Here is a 27,274-nt window from a genome sequence, read left to right on the forward strand (position 1 = left end):
TGTTTGCTTTAGATCAGTCTCAACTCTTCTCCATTTTCACACTCCGTGTTCCCTTGGGTAATGTGACACCACATTTGAAAAATGCACATAAACGTTACTCAAACTGAACAGTTTTTACCCAAACCTGCTTTCGCACTCATAACCTTTTCATTCAGGTTTGAACTGGAATAAAACTCGCTGAAGCATGAAGCCTTCAGTCTGCCAAAAATCCTTCCATGCATTTGCCCTGGAGCAGTTGATTTAAACTGTGAAAAAAACCCACACGGGCCTAAACCAACGGGCTTTATTTATGATTGTCCATAAAGACGCATTGTTGGGGACGCAGGGTACGAGTCAGACATCGTGGCTGCGAGCGAGACACTCTATGGGGCTGCTTTGGTGCAGAATTTGTCCTGTGATTAAGTCACGGTTCCCGCAGGGGTTAATGTGTAACCCTCGCGGCTTGCTCCGCTTGCCAAGTCCAGCAAACCCGAGCGGGGAGTGGGAGGGAGATAGAACTGGCTCCTAATCAAATATGCTGTCGAACCGTGCGATTTCTCGACCTTGTTAACTCGTACATTCGGCCAGAAAAGGACCTGCACGGGCACAGAGGGGGTGTGCTGATGAGGTCACAGAAAACCAAAGCGCACGCTCTGTAATGTACACATGCACATGCTCATAAATTAACACTATGTCTCTTTTTGTCTGTCTCACACACATTCAGACACACACAGATGTTGTGAAAGAAACGCAGAGCACTTTACAGTATTTGTGCATTCCTCTCCAAAAGACGCACACACACACACACACACACACACACACACACACACACACACACACACACACATCCTTGTTTTTGTTACTTTGCGAGGCCCCATGACTGGGACATCACTTGTGGGATCCACCCTTTCTAGAAGAGGTACGCTTCTTAAAAAAATCATGCAAGCTCAGAACACATTCATCAACACATATCTCACATGATAATCTCAAATTTAAGAACTTTTGCACAAGACCTGACTGGGCCGTCACATGTGGGATCCCAAACTGGTTTTCCTTCCTTGTGGGTCCACCTACACACACTTCAGGTTTTACATACTTCGTGAGGCCATGCATTTACTATTCAGTAGTTGTGGGGCCCTTTGCACATTGTCTTTCAGTTGAATAAAAATCTATATCCTTTACTTCACAGTATCACTTGAACAAAGTAAACAGCATTTGAGTTGATATTAAGATGCTTTTGGATATTTGCCTCTCATACATACATATTAATGTATATTTACAGGTTTATACACCCTATTTTGTGGGACATTTCTCTTTGATGTTTTATGCTTTGTTTCAAATCAGGCAAGATCAGAACACATTAAAACATTTAAAAATTTAACAGCACCACTTATCTTATTTTTAGTACTTTCCAGGACCCGATGACTGTGAAATCACAAGCAAGTATGTGTAGTTAATGTATAGAAGGTTTCATCGGACGCACGTGATAAACGTCTTGAAAACGTTCCGCTTTCGTTTTTTTAATGGTCTGACTAGTTGCTAAACTTATCTCTTGAACAAATGCCTCGTCGAAAATAACAATATGTTTTGGTTTCCTAGGTAATCCATGTGTTGTTTTTTTTCTTGTTATATAAATAAACTACGTTTAAAGTACTTTGTGGTTATTTATTATTAGCGGAGTTTACCGGAAGTTACGTGCGGACCGCGAGAGCCGCTTGTTTTTGTTGTTACTGCTTAAACCGTCTATAACATTTCCATGTTAAAGCAAAAAGAGTTTTTGCTATTTGCTCCCCCTACAGGTTAGAAGCATAATTGTCCATTACCACTGTCGTAAATACTGCAGCAAAGCTGGCTCTTATTGGATTGTAGGTCTGCCCGTAAAGCAAGTTTTTGTAGTTTTCACTCGAACTACAGGACTGCGATCCCGATGGTTGGAAACTTCTTTAGGGCGGTTTTGGCCGATAGAGGGCTGCAAAGCGAATGTGAAAGTGCCGTTCACCCTGTTTCGAGTGGATGAATGACAAACTTTTTGTAAACATTATTTTAAGGTAAAAAAATCTTTGGTGTTGCTTTAAGACAATTAAACATTAAACCAGTTTTTCATGAGATAATACATTAGACAAAAAACCGTTGCTGTAACCTTTCGTTTTATTTAATCATATGTAACGATGTAACACTGTCGCTCATAACGACATAAATGGACAGAAAAAACACTTGTCTATAACTGTAGACGGCAAAAGAACAAGCTGGAACTGAAGAATTAGTTTACCTTTAGAACTAAAAAGGCTGATTTTAAAACCACATTTTGCCCAGATGTTGAAAACATTCAATTTGGAAAAACATTTAAAATTCCCTAAAATCTGACCATATAACATTTAGCCATTTACAAATGATACTTGCAGCTCAGGAGCATATGTTTCTTTTCAGAGCAGATATCCGGTTTTTGATGTAAAATTTAATAGCCAGCCAGTCCCTCTGTTTTAGGGCTTCCGGCTCAGATTTGAGGCACAAATCGCAGGCAGCCTTTCCTGGAACACGACAGGATTCAATGAAGTGCATCATGTGTTTTTCAACTGCATCAACCTCCACCTTCTGCCAATTCTTCTTCTTGACTGGTTTGCGACCTAAATGAGAATGAAATTAAAAATTTGTCCTGCTTTCAAGTTTAGTAAAGTTTTAATAGTATTCTCACAACCCTATAACCAAACTTATAAACCCATAAACAAAACAAATCACTTGCTAAAAACACTTCCTTTAAATTAAACTGAGTTCTTCACTACAACAGTGGTGTCAAAAGTATTCATATTCATTACTCAAGTAGAAGTATAGATACTAGGTTTTAAAAAGACTTTTGTAGAAGTTGAAGTATCAACTCAAGCTTTTTACTCAAGTAAAAGTGAAAAAGTACTGGTTTCAAACCTACTTGAAGTATAAAAGTAAAAGTAATGTAAGGAAAAACAATTTCATTACGGAAAAAGCCTAGGCCACGCCACAGGGGCCTTTTGTGCACTACCCTATCTCATCTAAAAAAAAAAAAACATTTCTAAAGGCCATAATAACTATAGTGTTGTTAAAATGTTAATGTTAAAAAATGTGGGATGCACTAGGGCCAGGGGTAGGCAACGTCCGTCCTGGAGTGCCGATGTTCTACAGATTTTAGCTCCAACCCTTATAAAACCATGGCTACCTGTAGTTTCAGGTGACTTTTTAGACCTTGATTAGTTTGTTCAGGTCTGCTTGATTAAACCTGGAGCTAAATACTGCAGGACATCAGCACTCCAGGGCCAACGTTGCCTACCCCTGCACTAGGCTATCTGTTTCAACCACATACGGTATATGCCCATTAAAAATGAACGCATTTTAGTACAATGCAAACAAATACATTAAAGCAGTGGTTCTCAAACTGGGCACCGCGAGATGGTGCCAGGGGCCCCAATTTTATAATATTTTATGAAAAACATTACTTTATTATAAATTCTGTGTAATTAAACCTCAGAAAAATAAGGTAACTAAACAAAAGCAATACATTGATTAATTTAATATGTTTTGTTTAATTCAAATTTTAAGTTTTATAATGTTTATGTCATACATTTTCTTTGGGGGGCCGCGAAGGAATCCACCGTGCACAAGGGAGGCCGAAAAAAAAGGTTTGATAACCACTGCATTAAAAGAACCATGTGTGTACTAGTGCTGTGTTGAAAATATCGATACGACGATACATCGTCATGGACGCCTGACGATGCGCGCATCGATACAGCATCTTCCGTATCGATTCGGATGCACTTTTTAAAGTAAGGTGACCAATCGCTGCTGATGCGTGATCTATATGGAAAGGACGCATGTGTCCCGCGGAGTACGTAGAGTTAAAGGTAGCGGGGTATACTTTCACTTTACGTGTCTGTCTCAATGTTAGCAAACATCAAATACAGCCAGTCTAAAACTGTTTAAAAAAAAACATAAGTTAAGTATTAACTCTGAGATTTTAAGAATTTCTAAGAGTTACACCAAAAGCTAATAAATGAATGGCAAAAAGACAACTGTTACAACACTGCTTATTCAATGTACATTAAACAATAATAGAAATAATGTTACTTAATTCTGAACAAAAATGTAATAGTCTTGTATCGTGATGCGCATCGTATCGGGGCCCTTGTATCGGGATACGTATCGAATCGGGAAACTGTTGGCGATACACAGCCCTAGTGTGTACTACTGAGCATTAAAATGTGTTCCATAGAGAGAAAGATATAATGACTAGTTGCCTATAAATATTGTAATGGTGTAAAAAGTCAAACTTCAGAGCAGGGCCGCTGCTGGCCAAACTTTTACAGTGGTGACCTCTTTAGTTAAAAAACAACAAAATCACACACAACTATAGTATGTGTGAGAATAGAAATATGCTATTGTTATCATTTATAATTGTATTTTGACAGCAACACAAACTACAATTATACAAATATGCAATTATATTATAGCCTATATTTCTGCATCTGTACTTGTGTTAGCTAATGGAGTTTAGCTAAATCTAATGTGACAAAACTGATCTTACATGTCAGTATAAATCCAAGCAATTTTGGAGAATTATGTCTTTCTTGTAAGTAAATTAAGTCAGGTTTAAGGAAACAGCTGATGTCTATTAACAAAAGCAAAAGTTGGTATGTATGGTTATGTGTTTCATTGATTTAACACTCAAGCATTTAGCTAAGTAGGTTTTGTTAATGCAAATAAAATTTAGGGCAGTTATGTAAGGAATAATTGACGACGGGCCATTGAATTATAAGAAAATAATGCACACCAAGGTGGCAATGCGGCACGAGTGCCGTTACACCGCAGGTGTGCATTATTTTCAAATAATTCAAAGGACCGGAGTCAATTATTCCGCTTATACCACGGTTACCACAAACATTGCTCTGGTGCCTATTTTTAAGACATTTGACAAGTTAGGTGTGCGGTTTACAGAAAAATAATCAACACCCATAGAACATTTCTCAGCCAATCAGAATGCAGCATTCAACAGACCCTTGGTATAATACAAAACAACAGATGTCTTTGGCATAGATATCTTTGCCATGCTTCAAAACGCAACGCAGCACAATGTCATTTAAGTTGAACAACTGAAGTTACATGATATAAATTGGTACATTGTTATGCTATTTAAAATCACACAGATGGGTTGGTGTCAGCAGCCAGCTATATATTTACACAGGCTTGTCAATGTGAACTGACCTGAAAGTGATGCGCGAGTTTTATTTCGTACTTTTCCATTTGAAGACAGAATGCCACGTTCTGTTACTGTACAAACTTATGGTGGATGATATCAAAGCATCGCGAGAGCAAACTGCTCCGCATGCTTTCTAATCGCTCTCGCGGTTCTTTTATGTTTCTCTGTGCAGCGCTATCGAACAAACTTTTGATCATCTGCAGTCAGCTGGGGGGGCGGGGATTGCGTACGGCGGGGATTGCGTACAAACCAATAGGGTTTCGGAATGGTGTATGTTTATACTTCTCATCCAACCACAATCGCATTCATCTGGATGATGCAATTTATCAAGATAGGTTTTTTTAACGATGACGAACCGGAATGTAAAAAAAATAAAACAAGCCAAAATTAATAGAAGTAACGAGGCAATTTTTAAAATGTAAGGAGTAGAAATTACAGATAATTGCGTGAAAATGTAAGGAGTAGAAGTAAAAAGTCGTCTGAAAAATAATTACTAAAGTAGATATTTTGGGTATCTATACTTTACTTAAGTAAGGTAACGAAGTATTTGTTCTTCGTTACTTGACACCTCTGCACTACAAATACTGTTGGAGAACAGTAGCACTGTGTTTCAGTTAATCAGATCATTCACACAAGTCACTCACCCTTTTTTGGAGATGATAATTGCATAGCTTGAGAGTTTTTCTTTGTGTAATTTCGCATCCGACTGCCTGAAGCACATGGTGACTCAGTTGTGTCCTCAACACAATCCTTGTTCCTTGGATGCTGATTTTCATTTTGAGATGTCACATTGGACAATCGTGTGCTCACCACAGAATCTGTTTAATTAAAAAAAGAACAAATACTGCACATGAGCCTATTGTGATTAGTATAGTCTTCATAAGTATACAGTGCCTATAGAAAATCATCATACTCTGTGGAAATCCTCATCTTTTGTCACATTACACCCTGGAAATTAATATATATATAAAATGATTTGCCATGTCTATGTACATATAACCCATGACATCAAAGCAAAAACAACATTTAAGAAAAACTTAGAATAATTCTTAAATTTACTTAACAAAACCGGATATTTAATCAATTAATTAAGTCAGGGGTGTCCAAACCCTTCCATGGTGGCCTAGAGTATGCAGGTTTTCACTTTTACCTAATGGAGTAACTCACTAAAAACATGTTTAATGGGTTTTGATTTAAGGCTGTAAGACCAAAACAACTATTTCAAAGGGGTATGATGATTTTTTTTATAGGCACTGTACATTCTTTTACTGCGTCACTTTAGATAATGATGACACTACTGACTCCACAAGTAGTATATTGTCGCTACAAGCTACTGTTTACATGTACATACTTTATATATATTTATATATTATGCTTAATTCTTTGGCCACCTTCTTACAATATGGTAATTGATAGAGATTGTGCCCATATTCTTTTGCACATCCTTACATTGTATTCTTTGTTATTACTGCATTGTTGGAGTTGGGAACAATATTTGAAGAGTTTGGTTTCAAAACGCGATAAACGCCATTTTTGGAAAAAAAAATTACTGCCAAAATCAGTATTATATCAGGTCAGTATTTAAAAGTAAATTCTTAATTTAATGCAAAATCCAATATCCGCCGTGTTATAGACCATTTACGCAAAAAACGGAAATACGTCAAAGTGTAAACGCAATTCCGGTATAAGCAGGGATAGTAGTAGGGGTTTAAGCTTTTGCTTCAGCCTACACCTTTTGGTCAATAAAAGTGTAATGGAAGGGAAGTTTTTTTTTTCTTTTGAATGATTTTGTATGTGTATATGCAAAACTGTATGTATGTACTTATAAGTTTTTATGTTTTCATGTGCAAAATGATGCAAATGGAATTTTTTGTTGACCAAAAAATCTAATAAAAAAATAAGCTTCGTTGTTGGTGGAGAAATGGCAGCTAGAGTGTTTCCAACTTTCCTAACTTGTCTACCAAAGTTCACCAGCGCCGATGTGGTGAAGAGTGTGGGTATACATTCGTCCACTAAAGGGAACAAACTGGATAAGGGATATAAATTCTTCCACGCGGAGTTTATCCACATTTATCAAGGTAAGCTATAGCTTCACAACCGGCTATAACTCCGTTTACATTAATTGTAAATCTAGTTGTTGTGAATTTGTAATATAAGATTTAACACATTGCAGTGAATATGTCGTGTGTAAGTTATGTTTAGGTGAAATGGCATGACATTAACATAACCAGTAATTTGGTGTAGCTGCTGTACTAGGTAAACGTTACTTGCAGTCTGCTGTAAAGTTGTGTATTTCTATATGAGAGATAACACGCAATGTTTTCTTGTTACATGCAGTTAAAGTATCAAATATACTACAGGGACAGGTAGTAGTGAGAGGTAGATGCTTCAGATCAATGAGAGAGACAGGAGCCTCACAAACTGGAGGTTTTAATACAGACAGAATGCCGGTTGGCAAAAGTTTCCCGTTCTTGCACTCTTCACACTTCTTGCTGCGGCACTTTCTTCACTTACTATTACTATTATATACTATTATAAAGGTAGGGCTGTTTCTGGTTGGAAGACGAACAGCCTTGAACACCACAGAAATGTGACTCTTTGACTCTGCTATTTTTCGTATCTGCCGTTACGATAACAGGAAGTTGTAATACACTTTGTTGACGTATTCCAGTCGAAACATGCGGAAGTGCGTAAAAGGTCTATTCTGTCATCTTTTATCCCTTTTTCCCAAAACACAATAAACACCACTCCTACTTTACTGAATGCAATAAATCCACTCCACAAATTACAGCGCATCATTCCACACAACGTAAACAAACAATGTCCTCATCTACTCTAACAAACAAAACAAAATACTTTGATGTGATTGATAAACCTGTGATGGCTTTCTGTGACGGGAAAGAAACGTAAGCCATCAACATCTAATAATTTACGTGAGAGGCACACTCAGGAGAAGGGTGCTTGTTTGCCCGGGCCAACAGCATTAAGTTTCTGTCATGATAACACATTGACTAGGGCCCTATAATTTCCGCGATCACGGAATCGCGGACGGAATCGCGGAATTGGCTAATTAACACGGAATGTAGCGTTAACGCGGAATTTCGATGAATTTTGCATATTTTGAATAAAATTCTTTCTTTGTGTGGGAGAACAACGTATGTCTGTGGAAAATGCAGACCGGGGTAAGCAAATCTGGGCGACACATCCCCTCCCGTCATTTCAGACCCCCTCCAAAACACTGAAACGATGGCGAAGCGGCTCTCCACGACTCTACGCTAAGCCCTCAGTTGCAAGCAGTTCTCACTAGGGTTGTGCCAATAGACGATAGTATCGTGTATCGACGATCTTCAGACATATCGCCAATGGCAGGCTTTCATGGCGATAGTCATGACGATAGTTGGCGAATGGTTATTATTATTATCATCATCATAGTTTTATATTAACACCCACGATGCATGCTTTTCCTCACATGAGGGTTTGTGGGCTTCACTTTACGCAGAGAGCTTGTAAAGAGAGAATTACTTCTTGCACGTACCTGCACTTAATGCACGCGTCTTGGTCTCCTTATACCACTAATCCAGCGCGCCGCGTCATGAGCAGCTGCGCTTCTCTCTGTCTCACGTGCACGCGCTCTCGCGTCTGTCCGAAGTCTAAACATAAACTAAAGTAGTAATCCTTATGCATTTGTTCAGTTTAATGCGTTTCATGCGAGCTGAGGCAAACTTTACTTTTTGTTTAAAATATGACCCGCTGCATATTAGCGCCTCTCTCTCACTCTCGCGTACGTGCAGAGAGCTGCGCTCTGTCCGAAGTCAGATCACTAGGTATTAATCCTGTTTATTATATGCATTTCAATGAGTTGTAGCAACAGGTCCCTCGTGTTTAAAATATGATTCTGTTTAAAATATGATCGTGTTTCGCTGGACCGATGCGTTTAAAAAGGCACCTCACGAGAGCACCACTGCTTGACACGTGTAGTTTTCTGCAACAGCACTAAACAAATGCATTGAATTGTTTGTATGTGCGCGCACGTGTGTGTGCATGCGCAGATGCATGTTTTTACAGTTAATAATTCATGATAGGGTTTTAATGATGCGCTGGCATTAATGGCATCAGTTTTAAGAAGGTTGCGGTCATGACGGTGTTGCTTTTTTTGTCCACCCATCAAGTGACTTTTTATAATGAGTAAAAAATTAACAAATAAAAAAATGAGTAAACTACTGCCCCGCCCCCGATAATATCGTGTATCGCCGATCTCACAGGCTGACGATAGGACGATCTGAAAATAGGGCATATCGCCCAACACTAGTTCTCACGTGACTTATGTGACCGGAGAACTGTTTTTTTTGTAAGCTTTGTCAACATTCCATTGACTGGGAGCGCGAAGATACATGCACGCTCTCATGCATGTCTCTCTCTCTGCACATCTCTCACGTGCACGTGCTATCATATCTGTCTGAAGTCCGAACACAAATCCTCACGTGTAGAGAGCTGCGCGTTCATGCTGTCTGAAGTCAGATCAGTAAGTAATAATCCTGTGTATGTTTGTAAAGTTATATGCATTTCAAGCAACTGTGTTTAAAATATGGATCGCGTTGCGCTGGACCAATGTGTTTAAGGCACTTCTTAAGGCACCACTGCTTTGACACGCGTAGCCTTGTGCAACACTAAACAATGCATTGAATTGAGTAAAATGTTTATGTCTGTGTGCGCGTTTCAAACAGGGGATGTAAAAAATTTTTACCTCAATAAATTTAAGGTCATTCCTATTGTATTTGTGTTCATTTTAATCATTAACATTAAAGGCACACTCTTTTTATGACTAAAATAACAGGAAAGGGTCAAAAAATAATTGCTAAATATTAAAACAGACAAAACGGAATTTGCAAAAATTAAAACGGACAAAACAGAATTTGGGGAAAAAATAAAACGGAATGATCGCTGTAAAAAATGTTAGATGATGACGTCAAGTATAACCGCAGCAATGACAGTGTTATTAATATGACAAAGTAAGTGTTTTGATTAATGCCATTAAAGTAAATTTTTTAATCAATGTGTACAACTGTTCAACTAAATTAATATAAAATGGCAAAGATGAATGCACATTTATACATTGATTGAATAGATGTATAGCATTTTGAAAAAAACCTGTCATGGATTTATTGCATTTTGTGGAAAAAATAATTCGTTTTTATGAAATCCATAACCTAAAGATGCTATGTGAAAGTTTGTAACAGAAAATAGTGGTTTTCATCTTGTCACTTTCTTGGTATAGAAAACACATTTTTACTGAAATTTGTCAAAATGGATTTATTGCGTTTTGGAACCAAACTCTTCATTTTCAATTTTAATTTTGACTAGTCAGTTGGTTGAGAGGTTAGATTAATTTCTGTTTACAAAAACAAATTAGCTTTTTTGGATTTGGCTTCGTAAAGAAAGAGAACATTACAAATTGTGTTAAAGAGCCACGGACTTCCCTGGCATTCTCACAGATTGGTTACTCAACTGCTTTTTCCTATTGTCAAACCATTGTCGCTTCGGTTTAGGGTTAGATTTGGTGTTTGCGTTAGTTTGTCACTGTAAGTATTGGTTTATAAAAAAATTTCTGATGTATTCTTTTATATTTTCTAAACTTTAATCAATTGTCGCCTGGAGTTGGGGTTAGAGTTGGGTTTGGGTAGGGATTAGGGGTGGCACGGTTCACAAAACCCTCGGTTCGGTTCGTATCACGGTTCTATGGTTGTTACGGTTCTTGTTGTTATTTTTTTAACACTCCAGAAATGTATTATCTTATTAATGTATTAATTATCCATAATTTAGGATACAGTATTAAAAAAGTTACATCATGTAATCATGCACAAACTGAATTTGACTTTAAGCACATTATTGGGAACATCCCTGAGGAAAGCCAGGCGAGCTGTTGACACAGCGAGAGGGAAGACATTGATGATTTCAACATGCTTTTCATTTATTTGGCAAAAAATAGTGTGTATTGCCATCTACATGAACTTTGTGTGCATTTTTAGCACACAAAGATAACTTGCATTTATCAAAATGCCAACTTCAGTGTAGCTCTAAGATTTCTCACTGAGAAACTGCTTAAATACTGCAGAGAGAATATGTGAACGAGAGAGAAACACAACGTTTACACCTGTAATATTTAAATCCGTCTCTTTTGTCCACTTTTGACCATTTCTGTCTTTATTAACTGTTACTTTAAGGGGCAGTTTATGAAATAAGATCGCGCAACTTTCACACGCTAGCAAAATGAAACTACGCGGAAATCAGCCGCTTTCGTTTTATCAACGAAAGGCTAAAAATAGCGCTGAATACGAAAAGACGTAAAAGAGTGTTCATTACCTCAGATTAGATAAATGGTCGGAGAGAAGGCTGTCGCGTGTGGCTGTATCTATTATTTTATTTCCGCTGTCATCATAGGTAACATGAAATAAAAAATGTTTCCACACACCAAACTTATACGACGCTGGCGCATCCTCCAACTGCGGGCAGACTTCTTTTTCTCTCCCTCTTGCCATTTCTACACGTAACATGACCGGCAGCACTCACTCTCCACACCAGTCACCTCTTCTTTCGCGCTATTTGCAAAAGGGGAACACGCTATCTGAGGTCACATACAGGGCACGAGGCTACATACATTGCCGCATGCCATGAACCGTACGACACACACGCGCTCCGAACAGTTCGGATTTTTTTCATGAACCGTGCCACCCCTAGTAGGGATGTAATTTTATGTAAATCTAACCCTAAACCGAAGCGACAATGGTAAGAAAATAGGACAAAACAGTTGAGTAACCAATCCGTGAGAATGCCATGGAAGGAAATATGCGGAGATCCGTGAGAATGCCACGGAAAAATTAGCAAAAAATTCTGTGACTATGCCACAGAAATTCGTGAGATCAGGTTGGCTAATCTGTATGTTGTGATTGGCCTGAATACCTCTGAAGTCCGCCGGAAACTGCCATGTTTGAAAGATTCGGTCACAATGCAATGCTAACAGGAGCTAACTTACAGGCTTTGAGTCAAAGCAGGAGGAATTATGATAATGTCTGTCTCTATTGCATCATAAGTCCCAGGAAGTAAACTGTTGCCTACAATCGGATTGTTTTTGTAGTCCTAGAACGTTGGAGACAATAACTTGCACCATCGTTTACTTTGAGGTATGTACTTTGTGAATATCGTTAACATGTACTAATACACACTCAAAACCATACTGAAAATCAGATCATATCTTTCTGGAAGCAAATACCTAAGACAGGAAAAACTGATGCATCTACAAGTACAGCAAGTATTGAAATGAATACCTGGCATGTTCTCCTCCAGCCTGGTCTCCTCCAGCCTGGTCTCTTGGATTTCTTTGTCACACAGGATTGTCTCTGAAATAAAAAGGCAGGTTACAAAACCATCACAGCGCAATTCGGAGTGTACTACAAAAACAATATCTGCATTTTCTTATAGTTGTCTAATAAAAAGGCATTGGTACCATTTGGGGAGATGTTGATATCATCTAGGGTCTTTCCTTTAAACTCCGATAAACGCCCCTGCTCAAGGGCCATGAGAATCTTACTGATCTTTGCAAGCTGGAGAGTGCCCTCAGGTAAGCGATAGAACTGGCGATGGACTCTGATATCATGTCCAAGGAAATCTGCTAGTTGATCAAGCTCCGTGTCATTGAGATTGAGTACTTTTGAGAGTGTAGCAACATGCTTTCTGAGCTTTGTAGAGGTGAGTGAGAGGGGGTTCTTGGCTCCACAAGCTTTCACAAAGTCACGAATGCAATCTGACCCTCTGTAGTGGGACATTGCATATGGCCGTGCAAAAATGTATGAGTTGTTATCAGCCACTCCACATTCTTTTCTCTTCTCCACAAGCAAATTAAGGGAATCTACCATCGCAGGAGTTAAGAGCACAGGCACCTTCCGTCCTCTCTTACCTCTTATTTCAAGTCTCACAAAATGCTTGCAGAGACTTTTCTCTAGCTCAGAGAGAGCTACATTGACATCTTCATGAGGATCTGATTTGTCTCTTAGGATGAATGTTGAAACAAGCATTTTGGACACTTCTCCTTCTCTACGCCTATTGAATAAAATAACTTGTGCAAGAGTTACTTTGGTCAAGTTAGCCCAATTGCAAGATGAGCATTCTGATGTCAAGTCACTGTAGAACTGGCGCTGCTTGTCATCCAGGTAGCAATGCAGAGTTCTTACATCTTCTGTAAAAGGTAACAGCTGTGGGGAATTCCACTTGGACTCTGTGAGACCCTGTAAGGCTTTGGCTGATATAAGCTCATTCCACCTGGCATCATAAACCTGACGAAAGCAACGAGCCGCTTTTGCACCATCATGATCACCTTTCATCATTGCATCGGTTTCAAGGAGCATGGACACATTTTTCAGTCCATGTCCAAGCTTTAGAGCAAGTGTTGCGGTTTTGTATTTGCTAGTTTCCTCGTTGAAACCCGCTGTGTGTTTTACTGCAGTAACTGCTAACATGAAGTTTTCTGGTGTGACATAATCTTTGATAGTTTGCAGTGGTGTAACCTCTTTACCATGTAAACGCAGCCGACCAAGCTCCCTCAACTTTTGACGAATGTATTCATGCTTGCTGACATCAGCTCCAAGCCTGTTATATAGATGTTTTCCAAACTCCATGATGCACTGATCATTTTTTACTTCAAAAGAGATATCATCTTGTGTCATGTTGCTCACCAGCTTCCAAACACTTTCACTAACCGCAGAGGGTGCCGGTTCAGCAAACGCACAGAGGGATTGGACTCTAGTTTTTCCAGGTTTAGATTTAACACTACTAGGTTTGAATTTACAGCTCTGCACGTGTCTCCAAAGCACTCTTTTCAGAAACAACCCTTGACAGTACACACAGTGAATGAAGTCTTGACCCTCACACTTTTCTTTTGGTTGTTTGAAGGGAACAAGAATTCCAGACCCTGTTTTTATAACTTCGGCATTATGTGCAAAGTTTCCTTTGTTTCTCAAAAATTCAAGCTGCAATTTCCTTTGACGGGATCCCTTTGGAAAACTCAATGCTCTTGAAACCTCAGTCTCGTTTAGGTGAGCACGCTCCAAGTGCCTAGACATTTTTTGGACCGCTGAACTACAATATAAGCAGTACTGTCGCTTGTTGTACATTCGAGATCCATTACTCTTTCTGACGACAGCAGGAACAAGTACTGATACATCTCCAACTGTTGCTTTACTTGATGTGTTGCTGTCAGGAACATTATGTTGGATGTGTGTAATAGCAGCAATTCTGTCATTGTCCTGGAATTTAGCAAGAGGTGTCTTGAATTTGCGCTTGCATGGAAGTGAACGACCTACTGTAGCATCAGCTTGACTTTTTAATGATAGTTCTTGGCTCATGCTACTATCTGTACTATCCCCGCTTGTGGATGGAACATATTCTTCTCCACTGTCCAGGCTTGATTCACTTAGTTTTTCAGTTCGAACAGAAATCTTCTGATTAACCTATACAAATATAACAACAAATAAGCTACACAACACACAACTAGGTTTTTCCAATAGGAGTAATTTAATTATAGCTACACAGATGACTACAGTGATAATGTATAAAATCTAAATATTATTGGTTACAATAGTTTTTCTATTTTCATGGCTAAAGCCTGTTGTTGTTCACAACAAAGTCACAGGATGCAAATATAATTATGTAAGAATACCTTAGATTATCATGTGCATTCTCGTCTCAAATGTCTATTTTTTAAGTCTACATTTCTTAATAATTTTGTACATAAAATGCTTCTAGAGTAAAACTTGTTCGCTTTTGATATATCCGTCTTGAAAGTAATAAAAATCACGTGGGTCATAAAATGTGCCTTTAGGAGAGAACAACTGTAGACCATCGAGCTGCTTCATCTGTAGCCTGGTAAGAAAGCTCAGTGTGTATGTAAAAGTGCATTTATGTGGATATTTAATCCTACCCATTCCTGCCAAGATGCGCACAAATGACATGCAGTGTGATTATCGTGCAATAGATACACCAAATTCAGCTTTTGAGTAATGCTAAATAATTATTCTTCTAAATATCAATAAGCGTCATTAATAATAAAAATAATACAAATATTACAAATTGTCATGCAATTTTTAATGTTTTTTTATGCATTTTATGACCCACGTGATTATTATTACTTTCAAGACGGATATATCAAAAGCGAACAAGTTTTACTCTAGAAGCATTTTATGTACAAAATTATTAAGAAATGTAGACTTAAAAAATAGACATTTGAGACGAGAATGCACATGTAATTGTAATAGACAGACCTTGAGCCCTATTTTAACGATCCAAGTGCACAGCTTTGCACAGTACACATTTGGGCGTGCCCAAATCCACTTTTGCTAGTTTTATGGCAGAAAAAAGTGTCTGTGCATAGTCTAAAAGGGTTGTACTCAGTTGCATAAATAATAATTAGGTGTGGTTTGGCCGTAACATGCAATAACCCAATCAGAGTGTCATCTCCCATTCCCTTTAAGAGCAGGGCGCATTTGTACCATGGCACATTGCTATTATGATGGTGAATTTGCTAAGCAGTGAGGAAAGATTTGGATGACCCAATGGCCCTCATTTATCATTCTTGCGTAGAAATGGGCGTATTTGTTGGCGTAAGATTATGCTTACACTCCTCTCACCGCCTGATTTATGAAGTTGAGCGCACCTTTGAAATTCAAGTGTAAGCAATACCTGCCCTTCATAAATGCCGCGGCTGAAAATGATCGTAATTAGAAAAACATGCCCATATAAATTCAAGTCTACGCTTCCCCCACGCCCTCATTTTGCGCTATTGACACACGGAAGACGGCAAAGAAGAGAAAACAGGGAAGTGGGATTAAAGACACATTAAAAATTGCATGACAATTTGTAATATTTGTTTTTTGATATTTAGAAGAATAATTATTTAGCATTACTCAAAAGCTGAATTTGGTGTATCTATTGCACGATAATCACACTGCATGTCATTTGTGCGCATCTTGGCAGGAATGGGTAGGATTAAATATCCACATAAATGCACTTTTACATACACACTGAGCTTTCTTACCAGGCTACAGATGAAGCAGCTCGATGGTCTACAGTTGTTCTCTCCTAAAGGCACATTTTATGGTGTGCTGTAGAGGTCGACCGATTTATCGGCCGGCCGATTAATTGGCCGATTTTTGGCATATTTTAAAAAATCGGCTTTGGCCGATTTTGCTGCAAAATTAGGCCGATTATTAGGCAGGCGCATCTGCGGGCACCTAAGCGCTGTTGTAGAACTCGTGACGCTGCCTCTTGCTGCAAGCAGATCGCTCCCGTCTCGTGTGTCTGCAGCCATGCCTTGTTCACAAACAGCTTTACTAAATGATGGCGGATCGCGCGAATTAAGCAGCCAGTACAACAGCGCGACGGGCTTATGTCTCGCGGTGCACTGTCCGTGCAAAGATTAGGCTCATTTCATGTGATTAATGAGTGATGATGCATTTTGTTTGCGTGACAGAGAGAGAAGAGCCGCGCGTGCACGCTTTCTGTCTCCCTGCTTTTATTACTCAAAACAAAACTGACTCGATGGCGAAAGGTCGGAAGACCAAATCATATCCACAAAGGAAATGTTTTTCGTGTTGTTACAGTAAGACTTTGTTTACAGTTTTGCGCTGCTCAGCCTGCATTAGAACACAGCGCGTCCGATTCGCGAACTGACTCCTTTGAACGGATTCGTTTGAATGAACGGTTGAAACAACAGATCTGTCCCAACACTAAACTCACAAGACGTCACTGTCAGCACAATCAGTCACTTATAGCGTCTTAGAAATGAGAATGTAAATGTGTTTAGAAAGATTTGCCCTAAATAACAGTCTCAACTAAAAACCATAGACATTTACTATGTTAACTTTATGATGAATAAATATTTTATCAGGTCTACCAAATAAAGATTTTATCCTACAAAGCAATAAAAGCCATGGTAAAAAACTGATCAAAGATGATGACAGCAGAGTGTCAGGTAATATCTGTGTCTGATAAATGCATGGTGCAGAGGAGCTTGTAAAACTCTTCAGAAAGACCAGTCATATATTTTTAAATACTTTGACTTAAATAGTGACATTTTTGCATTTAAAATATCTGCTAATAATGATGAGAACATTTTGATTATTATGTACATATAGAAAATCGGCCAAACATATCGGCCATCGGCTGCCCTGATTTCTAAAAAATCGGCATCGGCCCGAGAAAAAGCATATCGGTCGACCTCTAGTGTGCTGTTAAAATAATACTAGAATGCACGCTATTGACTTTAGACCAGGTTTTTGTGGGTCATTGGCACGGTCACTTTCAGATGTATTAAGATCGCAATACACCAAGAATTATCCTGGACACACCTCCCAATAAGACCAGCACGCCCATGAGCTCAAAAATGTGGGCAGGGCGATTTGCTATTTTAACGACATGAGCGCTTGATGGAAAATTGGCAGCTGCATTGGTCTTATACTATTAAACACAACTTGCGTTGAGCTTTGTGTTGCACTGCGCCGGTTGCAGGATAGAGCCCCTTGTTTCAAGCACCGAGTATTTTACTTGCCATTTAAGGATTTACTGGCAAAAATACTTAACCTACTCCTTAATGCAATATGTCGTACTGATCATGGGTAATGCATATTATAAAACATTTTCATAGTAACAGAGTAGATTTTCAGAAACAACACTACTTGTCAAGGAACATACATTCTTACACATCACGCCTTGAACTATGGGTGCTTACCAAAATGCTTCTTGACTTCATATGTCTTGGCACAGTTTTATGTACCACGTTATCTTCATCCTCATCTGTACTTGAGTCAAAACTTCTTCTTGTCCGCTTCAATCGTGGCACAACTGCTTGAATATTTTCTTCATCTGGACTGTCAAAAAGCTCTTCAGACCAATGAAGAGTCTCCTCCATCTTAAAAAACAATGAATGAAATTTTAACATTTCACAGATTCTGAGGAATAATTGTGCTATTTTCTTACAAAACACTACAATGTGCCAGAGGCTGATAAATAAAACTGTTTGGTGAAATCATGAATCATTTACAAATAAAAATATAAAGCTAGATCAGGGGTTCTTAAACTCTTTCCTACAGGGCCTTTATGCTTTCTATGCTTAGTTTCTATGCTTAGTAAGACCTTAATTAACTGCTTCAGGTGTGTTTGATTAGGGTTGGAGCTAAACTCTGCAGAACACCAGCCCTCCAGGAATGAGTTTGAGAACCCCTGAGCTAGTAGGCGGCTGCATATATGAAAAAAACACCTAACCCTAAAAAAATTCTAACAAAAGGTTTCTCAGCTGTTTTTTGTAGTATTAGGTGTCCCTAATAACATACTAAAAGTTTATCAAAGTTTGACCACTAGAAAGGTGTAATTTTCAAGATGGCATCCAAGACAGACAGAAAGCCATTAAAAAATCCTAACTCCATTATTTGAGCTAGCCAAGTAATATGCGTGTCTAACCCCATGATTTACGGGTCTTTGAATCCATTGGACTTGTCTTAATTTCACTGACATGATTATATACTTATGGAATACATGATTTTGTAAGTTTAGTGTAAGGTTTTATCTTTGTTTGGGGTGAACCAGAGATGTAAACGATGTAGCCTATGCCATGTAGATCCTACTCAATACGTGTCTTTAGACACATACCCTTTTCTTGCTAAAACACAGAATTGACATTCAATGTAAAATGTATTGCCCCCCCAAAAAAAATTAAATTGGAGTTGTGTAACTTTGATCATAAACAACTCTGAATTAGCCTGAACAGAGGTCTTTGTGTGAGCCCTCTAAAATGGTTATTCATTTCAATTTGGATATGGTATTACATCTGTAATGCATCCTCTATAGATGTTTTTGAGTATAGAAGTGGCATTATACTAAACCTAACAAAACTAAATTCACAATTGTTAGCAATTAAGAAGATGGTGGAAGAGAATACTGACATTTAATATTGCAGCAAAGTGTATTCCATTTTGTTCAAACAAAATACATCCTTGACTACTTAAACCACACACCCCCACCCAGATTTAGGAATGGAAACTGGTGGACAACCAGGATGAAGCTTTTCAGCTCACTTTTGGGGGCTTTTACTGGGTACAGCATGTAGTAAACAATACTTTTTTAGTACAACCTCAGTTGAGGTTCCAAGCAAGCTGAGCTGATGCTAAACATGATGTGAAAGCACTGTAGATAACAGAGAATCATCATTACCAGCATCATCGCTAAATGCAAGATTAATTTTACCGTAGGAGCCGATAGATCCTATACCCACCCATCTCCTTCAGGCCATTCCTCCATTAATTATCCCTGCTCTCACCCACATGACCAATTTATCTTTTTCCACTGGTACATTCCCCACAGCTTTTAAAGAGGCCCGGATAACACCACTGCTGTAGAAACCCAAAATTAATCCTGCAATGTTAGAAAAGTACAGACCGCTATCTCTCCTTGCCTTTATTGCCAAGACTCTTGAGCATGTGGTTTTAGACCAGCTCTCCTCCTCCTTCACACAAAATAACCTCCTAGACAGCAACCAGTCTGGTTTCAAGAGCGGTCACTACACTGAAACTGTGCTCAGTCATGGAAGCTTTAAGGCAGACAAGGGCAAATAATCTGTACTGACCTTACTGGATCTATCTGCCACTATTGAACATTGTCAATCCCCACAACCTCCTGTTGACCATCAAGACTATGGTTGTCTCTGGCACGGCACTACTATGGTTCAGGTCTTACCTCTCAGGCAGGTTATTTAGAGTATCCTGGAGAGGTGATGTCTCTGAACCCCATTGTCTCAGTACCGGGGTACCTCAAGGCCAACCTGATCTCACGAATTTCCGTGGCATAATCACGGAATTTTGTGCTCATTTTTCCGTGGCATTCTCACGGATCTCCGCATTTTTCTGTGGCCCTGCTACGGATTGGTTACTCAACTGTTTTGCCCTATTTTCTTCCCATTTTCGATTCAGTTTAGGGTTGGATTTACATGAAATGACATCCCTACCAAAACCCAACTCTAACCCCAACTCCAGGCGACAATTGTTTAAAGTTTAGAAAATATAAAAGAATAAATCAGAAAAAAAATAGTATAAACCAATAGTTAAAGTGACATACTAACGCAAACACCAAATCTAACCCTAAACCGAAGTGAAAATGGTTTGAAAATAGGAAAAAGCAGTTGAGTAACCAATCCATGAGAATGCCACGGAAAAAGACAGTCCGTAGCAGGGCCACGGAAAAATGAGCACAAAATTCCGTGACTATCCCACGGAACTTTGTGAGATCATGTTGCTCAGTGCTTGGACCACTGCTCTTTTCTATGACATTGACATGACATTCCTGGGTTCTATCATTCAAGAAACATGGCTTTTCCTACCTCTGCTATGCCACTCTGGATAAAGGATTATCATATCCAGCTGAACCTCGCAAAGACAAAACTGCTTGTCATATCATCTGGCCCGAAGATTCATCACAATCTTTTCATTCAACTTGGTTCTTTGACCATTACGCCTTTCAGGACAGCCAGAAACCTGGGTTTGGTCAGTGATGGTCAGCTTAGTTTAACAGAGCATGTTGCCAGCACCGCCCGCTCTGATAGATTCATTCTCTACAACGTAAAAATAGACCTTTTCTGTCTGAGCATGCTACACAAGTTCTAGTCCCAGGCTCTTGTCCTGTCCAGACTGGACTACTGCAATGTACTTCCAGCCAGCACAACCAAACCACTCTGAAGTGGTACTAACCAAGCCAAAGTAAAGTGAGCTTGCACGACCCAACCTGTGGGGTCTTTGCAATGGAACGGCTGCTGCCCCAAAAAGCCTCCTGCAGATGATCCACTGTAATTGCACAACTGCCTGCCGAACACAACGGTGCAGTTGAAGGGCATATGGACTACTTGTGGACCATGTCAAGTTGGAAATTGTGAGAATCACTATAATCAACCTCTATGGGAGAAAGAATGTGCAGACTAATGGTAAATCTAGTGAAGGTCACAGCGCAAAAAAGTATACAAAATAAACTAGAATAAGAGGAAACAACTGAAGAAAATAAAAAATATGTATAAATAAGAAAAGTATTAAAAAAAGCAAAAAAATTCTAAAATTTTAAAAATAAATAAATAAAAGCAGTTAACGGTACTGAGCCTTCACATAGCAGCCCTCTTTTGACTAATTTTACAGTACCACACAGTTCTAATGAATTTATTTTTTAATGGAATCAAAAGAATGGTTATCAACTACAGAAACCACCAACACTATATGGGAAAGGAGAAATATGCAATTTCTTGTAATTGTTTTTTGCATAAATATGCTTGTAACCAATTTCTTTAATATATCATTGTACTTGTAATCACTCATCTATCATGCAAATATGCTAATTAGAATATTACATGGTCAAAACATGTATCGGGCACCAGTATTCCTGGTTTAGGGGGGAATACAATGGAGTAATGGTCATTATAAGAACCTGACGGGGGCCATTTTGAAAATTGAGCCTTTCTTGGAGTCAAACTTTGGTAAACTTTTAGTATGTTTTTAAATACATCTGATACTACTGTAAACCACAGAGAAACCTTTTGTTAGAATTGTTTAGGGTCAAACCATATATTTGCAGCTGACTATAGAGCATGTACATGTTTAAAATGTACATGATACACCAAAGCTGTCAAAGAGGCAGGGGTTGTAACTGGCATGTTCACACAGTGTCACCACATAAAAACATTGGACTTGACTAATGGAGAAAAATTCTAAATAGGGACCAAACATGCAATAGGTGCCTATAAATACAACAACTATCTGTAAAAATGCTGCTTGTCTTACCGGAATGCCTTTAATCTTTCTAAGCTTTGGCCTTCTAAGCTCATGTTCTCCTTCCACAGTACTTTTGCTACTGAGTTGCTATAAAGGAGAAACAAATTATAAACAGGATGGCATCTACTGAAAGTGCAGTTTTGTAATGAAAACAATAGATAAATGAAACAGTTAATGCAAATCAGAAAGAACCAACCTGTATACTGCTACATGGTAAATCTGAAACCGTATCAGGTTGTGGAGAAGAAAAATCTGGTCCAGAGCTGACTTCAGAGTCTGTGTACTGAACTAAGGAATTCATTGGTTTCTTTGTAACCTGTATGAATATAGAATTGCAATAACAAATGTTTTACGAAAAAGAGAACTTGTAAAATGGTATTAAATCTACACATTGATGATTATTCTAATGCTCAAATAAAAATGTGATTATGACTGAAAAACAGACATAATCATAGCTGGAAAAAAAAAACCCACAAAAACAATATAATCACCATGACGTCTTAAAGCTCACGTTTCTGCATTTCTGATGTCAATCTGGAGTACCTATAGAGTAGTATTACAACCTTTACATCACCGGAGAGTCTTTAGTTTAATCAGATTTATGAAAGAAAGATTAGCTTTACCGAATCTTTCCGATAACGTACGAAAAAATGGAGGAGTTATACCGCGGGAAGAGCGAGTACGAGTCATGCAACACTTATAACTTATGATTCACTACATGTTCGTGTCATTTATATAATATGCACGCACCTATTTCCAACATAAGACAGAAGTCTTACCGCGTGCAACTCATGACCCAGGTGGGGAAAATTCAGCTCACCAAACACACACGCAAAACTCCGCTGCTACCCCGGATAATAAACTATATCCATTGTTTTCATAAGGCTGACTTTCTTCTCCTTACATCCAAAAACACACTTTATCTTTGGTGCTCTCTCGCGTGATATGATGTTTGAAAGTTCTAGCGTCTCCCGCTGATTGACGGGTGGGCAGGGTTTTCCAGAGGAAGTGCCCATATAAAGAAGTGATACGTATAGAAAACCCCTGAAACATCAGTTGGAACTGTAATCGAAAAAAAAAAAACTTTCCGAAACTTGTGTGAACCCTGGCGAATTCGGCACAGAAATACTCTATAACATGCCAACTGCTTTTTTGACACTTTGCCTACGTTTAGCATGAGGAAACAACTCTGGTAATAAGTCAGAATGCTTAAAATACCATTGAACCACCCCTTTAATAGAAAATCCCCTATGCTGTCAGTAACAACCAGCAATGACATTCATGGAATTTGAAGTTAGGTCATAGGCACGCAGTGAAAACATTTGTGATACCAAATCATCGTGTTTTGAGCCAGTAATTAAAAAAAGTTAGTAGCTCAAGTAACACCAGTGGAAAAGGTTTGTGTAGAGCCCTGACACTCACCTTCAGAATCGAAGGGGAAACCTCATTGCCGTCTTGTATCCTTGTATTGGAACTTTCCACCAGTTCCTGGTTGTTTTGTTCAAAGCCCACATTGGTAGAATGTGCACCATCAACCTGTAACATGAATTACATTTAATAATTGTGAATTTAAACCCTAAAGCAGTAAACCCATGAACAACAACAACATGTTTGTACGCATTATAACACATATGATTCATCATAACACCAATTCATTTGCAAGCTCTTTTGTTCAGTCATCAAGGCATTAACACTACATGATATACATTGTTGATTTTGAACTGAAGGAAGTCTTTTATCAGCAATATTGATATTTGGACCCCACAAGGGTAGACCAGTCTATGCGTGTATAAACATGTACTTCTATACTCACCTTCAGAATCGAAGGGGAAACCTCATTGCCGTCTTGTATCCTTGTATTGGAACTTTCCACCAGTTCCTGGTTGTTTTGTTCAAAGCCCACATTGGTAGAATGTGCACCATCAACCTGTAACATGAATTACATTTAATAATTGTGAATTTAAACCCTAAAGCAGTAAACCCATGAACAACAACAACATGTTTGTACGCATTATAACACATATGATTCATCATAACACCAATTCATTTGCAAGCTCTTTTGTTCAATCATCAAGGCATTAACACTACATGATATACATTGTTGATTTTGAACTGCAGGAAGTCTTTTATCAGCAATATTGATATTTGGACCCCACAAGGGTAGACCAGTCTATGCGTGTATAAACATGTACTTCTATAGACTTACAAATGACCAAGTGATGGATGAAATCTATTTGTTATTACCAAAAGAAACTCCAATTAAAAGCAATGTTTCTTGTTACAATGACAAAATGAATAGGAAATCAGAAATTTAGAAGATATTGATATTTGGACCCCACAAGGGTAGACCAGGGTATGCGTGTATAAACATGTACTTCTATAGACTTACAAATGACCAAGTGATGGATGAAATCTATTTGTCATTACCGAAAGAAACTCCAATTAAAAGCAATGTTTCTTGTTACAATGACAAAATGAATAGGAAATCAGAAATTTAGAAGACTTTTATCAGTCATATTGATATTTGGACCCCACAAGGGTAGACCAGTCTATGCGTGTATAAACATGTACTTCTATAGACTTACAAATGACCAAGTGATGGATGAAATCTATTTGTCATTACCAAAAGAAACTCCAATTAAAAGCAATGTTTCTTGTTACAATGACAAAATGAATAGGAAATCAGAAATGTATAAGACTTTTATCAGTCATATTGATATTTGGACCCCACAAGGGTAGACCAGTCTATGCGTGTATAAACATGTACTTCTATAGACTTACAAATGACCAAGTGATGGATGAAATCTATTTGTCATTACCAAAAGAAACTCCAATTAAAAGCAATGTTTCTTGTTACAATGACAAAATGAATAGGAAATCAGAAATTTAGAAGATATTGATATTTGGACCCCACAAGGGTAGACCAGTAGACATAATAAGTTACATAAACTTGGAATATGATTGCTGCTTCCCACTTGAATGGTAAAAGTATATTAGCATGTTCACCAAACAAGACGACTCACCTTCAGAATCGAAGGGGAAACCTCATTGCCGTCTTGTATCCTTGTATTGGAACTTTCCACCAGTTCCTGGTTGTTTTGTTCAAAGCCCACATTGGTAGAATGTGCACCATCAACCTGTAACATGAATTACATTTAATAATTGTGAATTTAAACCCTAAAGCAGTAAACCCATGAACAACAACAACATGTTTGTACGCATTATAACACATATGATTCATCATAACACCAATTCATTTGCAAGCTCTTTTGTTCAATCATCAAGGCATTAACACTACATGATATACATTGTTGATTTTGAACTGAAAGAAGTCTTTTATCAGCAATATTGATATTTGGACCCCACAAGGGTAGACCAGGGTATGCGTGTATAAACATGTACTTCTATAGACTTACAAATGACCAAGTGATGGATGAAATCTATGTGTCATTACCAAAAGAAACTCCAATTAAAAGCAATGTTTCTTGTTACAATGACAAAATGAATAGGAAATCAGAAATTTAGAAGACTTTTATCAGTCATATTGATATTTGGACCCCACAAGGGTAGACCAGTCTATGCGTGTATAAACATGTACTTCTATAGACTTACAAATGACCAAGTGATGGATGAAATCTATTTGTCATTACCAAAAGAAACTCCAATTAAAAGCAATGTTTCTTGTTACAATGACAAAATGAATAGGAAATCAGAAATTTATAAGACTTTTATCAGTCATATTGATATTTGGACCCCACAAGGGTAGACCAGTCTATGCGTGTATAAACATGTACTTCTATAGACTTACAAATGACCAAGTGATGGATGAAATCTATTTGTCATTACCAAAAGAAACTCCAATTAAAAGCAATGTTTCTTGTTACAATGACAAAATGAATAGGAAATCAGAAATTTAGAAGATATTGATATTTGGACCCCACAAGGGTAGACCAGTAGACATAATAAGTTACATAAACTTGGAATATGATTGCTGCTTCCCACTTGATGGGTAAAAGTATATTAGCATGTTCACCAAACAAGACGACTCACCTTCAGAATCGAAGGGGAAACCTCATTGCCGTCTTGTATCCTTGTATTGGAACTTTCCACCAGTTCCTGGTTGTTTTGTTCAAAGCCCACATTGGTAGAATGTGCACCATCAACCTGTAACATGAATTACATTTAATAATTGTGAATTTAAACCCTAAAGCAGTTAACCCATGAACAACAACAACATGTTTGTACGCATTATAACACATATGATTCATCATAACACCAATTCATTTGCAAGCTCTTTTGTTCAATCATCAAGGCATTAACACTACATGATATACATTGTTGATTTTGAACTGAAAGAAGTCTTTTATCAGCAATATTGATATTTGGACCCCACAAGGGTAGACCAGGGTATGCGTGTATAAACATGTACTTCTATAGACTTACAAATGACCAAGTGATGGATGAAATCTATTTGTCATTACCAAAAGAAACTCCAATTAAAAGCAATGTTTCTTGTTACAATGACAAAATGAATAGGAAATCAGAAATTTATAAGACTTTTATCAGTCATATTGATATTTGGACCCCACAAGGGTAGACCAGTCTATGCGTGTATAAACATGTACTTCTATAGACTTACAAATGACCAAGTGATGGATGAAATCTATGTGTCATTACCAAAAGAAACTCCAATTAAAAGCAATGTTTCTTGTTACAATGACAAAATGAATAGGAAATCAGAAATTTATAAGACTTTTATCAGTCATATTGATATTTGGACCCCACAAGGGTAGACCAGTCTATGCGTGTATAAACATGTACTTCTATAGACTTACAAATGACCAAGTGATGGATGAAATCTATTTGTCATTACCAAAAGAAACTCCAATTAAAAGCAATGTTTCTTGTTACAATGACAAAATGAATAGGAAATCAGAAATTTATAAGACTTTTATCAGTCATATTGATATTTGGACCCCACAAGGGTAGACCAGTCTATGCGTGTATAAACATGTACTTCTATAGACTTACAAATGACCAAGTGATGGATGAAATCTATTTGTCATTACCAAAAGAAACTCCAATTAAAAGCAATGTTTCTTGTTACAATGACAAAATGAATAGGAAATCAGAAATTTATAAGACTTTTATCAGTCATATTGATATTTGGACCCCACAAGGGTAGACCAGTCTATGCGTGTATAAACATGTACTTCTATAGACTTAC

At 38.0% G+C, this 27,274-nt stretch overlaps 1 protein-coding gene across 1 annotated transcript; it reads right to left on the bottom strand.

Moving 5' to 3' along the window:
- Positions 1-773: 773 nt before the first annotated feature.
- On the bottom strand, positions 774-26,235 carry LOC141363972 (uncharacterized). Its single transcript, XM_073867895.1, has 11 exons — positions 26,098-26,235; positions 25,071-25,184; positions 23,861-23,974; positions 23,470-23,583; positions 22,244-22,363; positions 22,057-22,134; positions 17,976-18,155; positions 12,702-14,700; positions 12,523-12,594; positions 5,845-6,018; positions 774-2,603 (listed from the first exon to the last, which is right to left on the bottom strand). The coding sequence occupies exons 1-11, from the start codon at positions 26,218-26,220 to the stop codon at positions 2,383-2,385; spliced, it is 3,309 nt and encodes a 1,102-aa protein (XP_073723996.1). The 5' UTR covers positions 26,221-26,235; the 3' UTR covers positions 774-2,382.
- Positions 26,236-27,274: the final 1,039 nt, after the last annotated feature.

Source organism: Misgurnus anguillicaudatus, chromosome 1 (assembly GCF_027580225.2).
Source record: "Misgurnus anguillicaudatus chromosome 1, ASM2758022v2, whole genome shotgun sequence".
NCBI classification, from domain to species: Eukaryota; Metazoa; Chordata; class Actinopteri; order Cypriniformes; family Cobitidae; genus Misgurnus; species Misgurnus anguillicaudatus.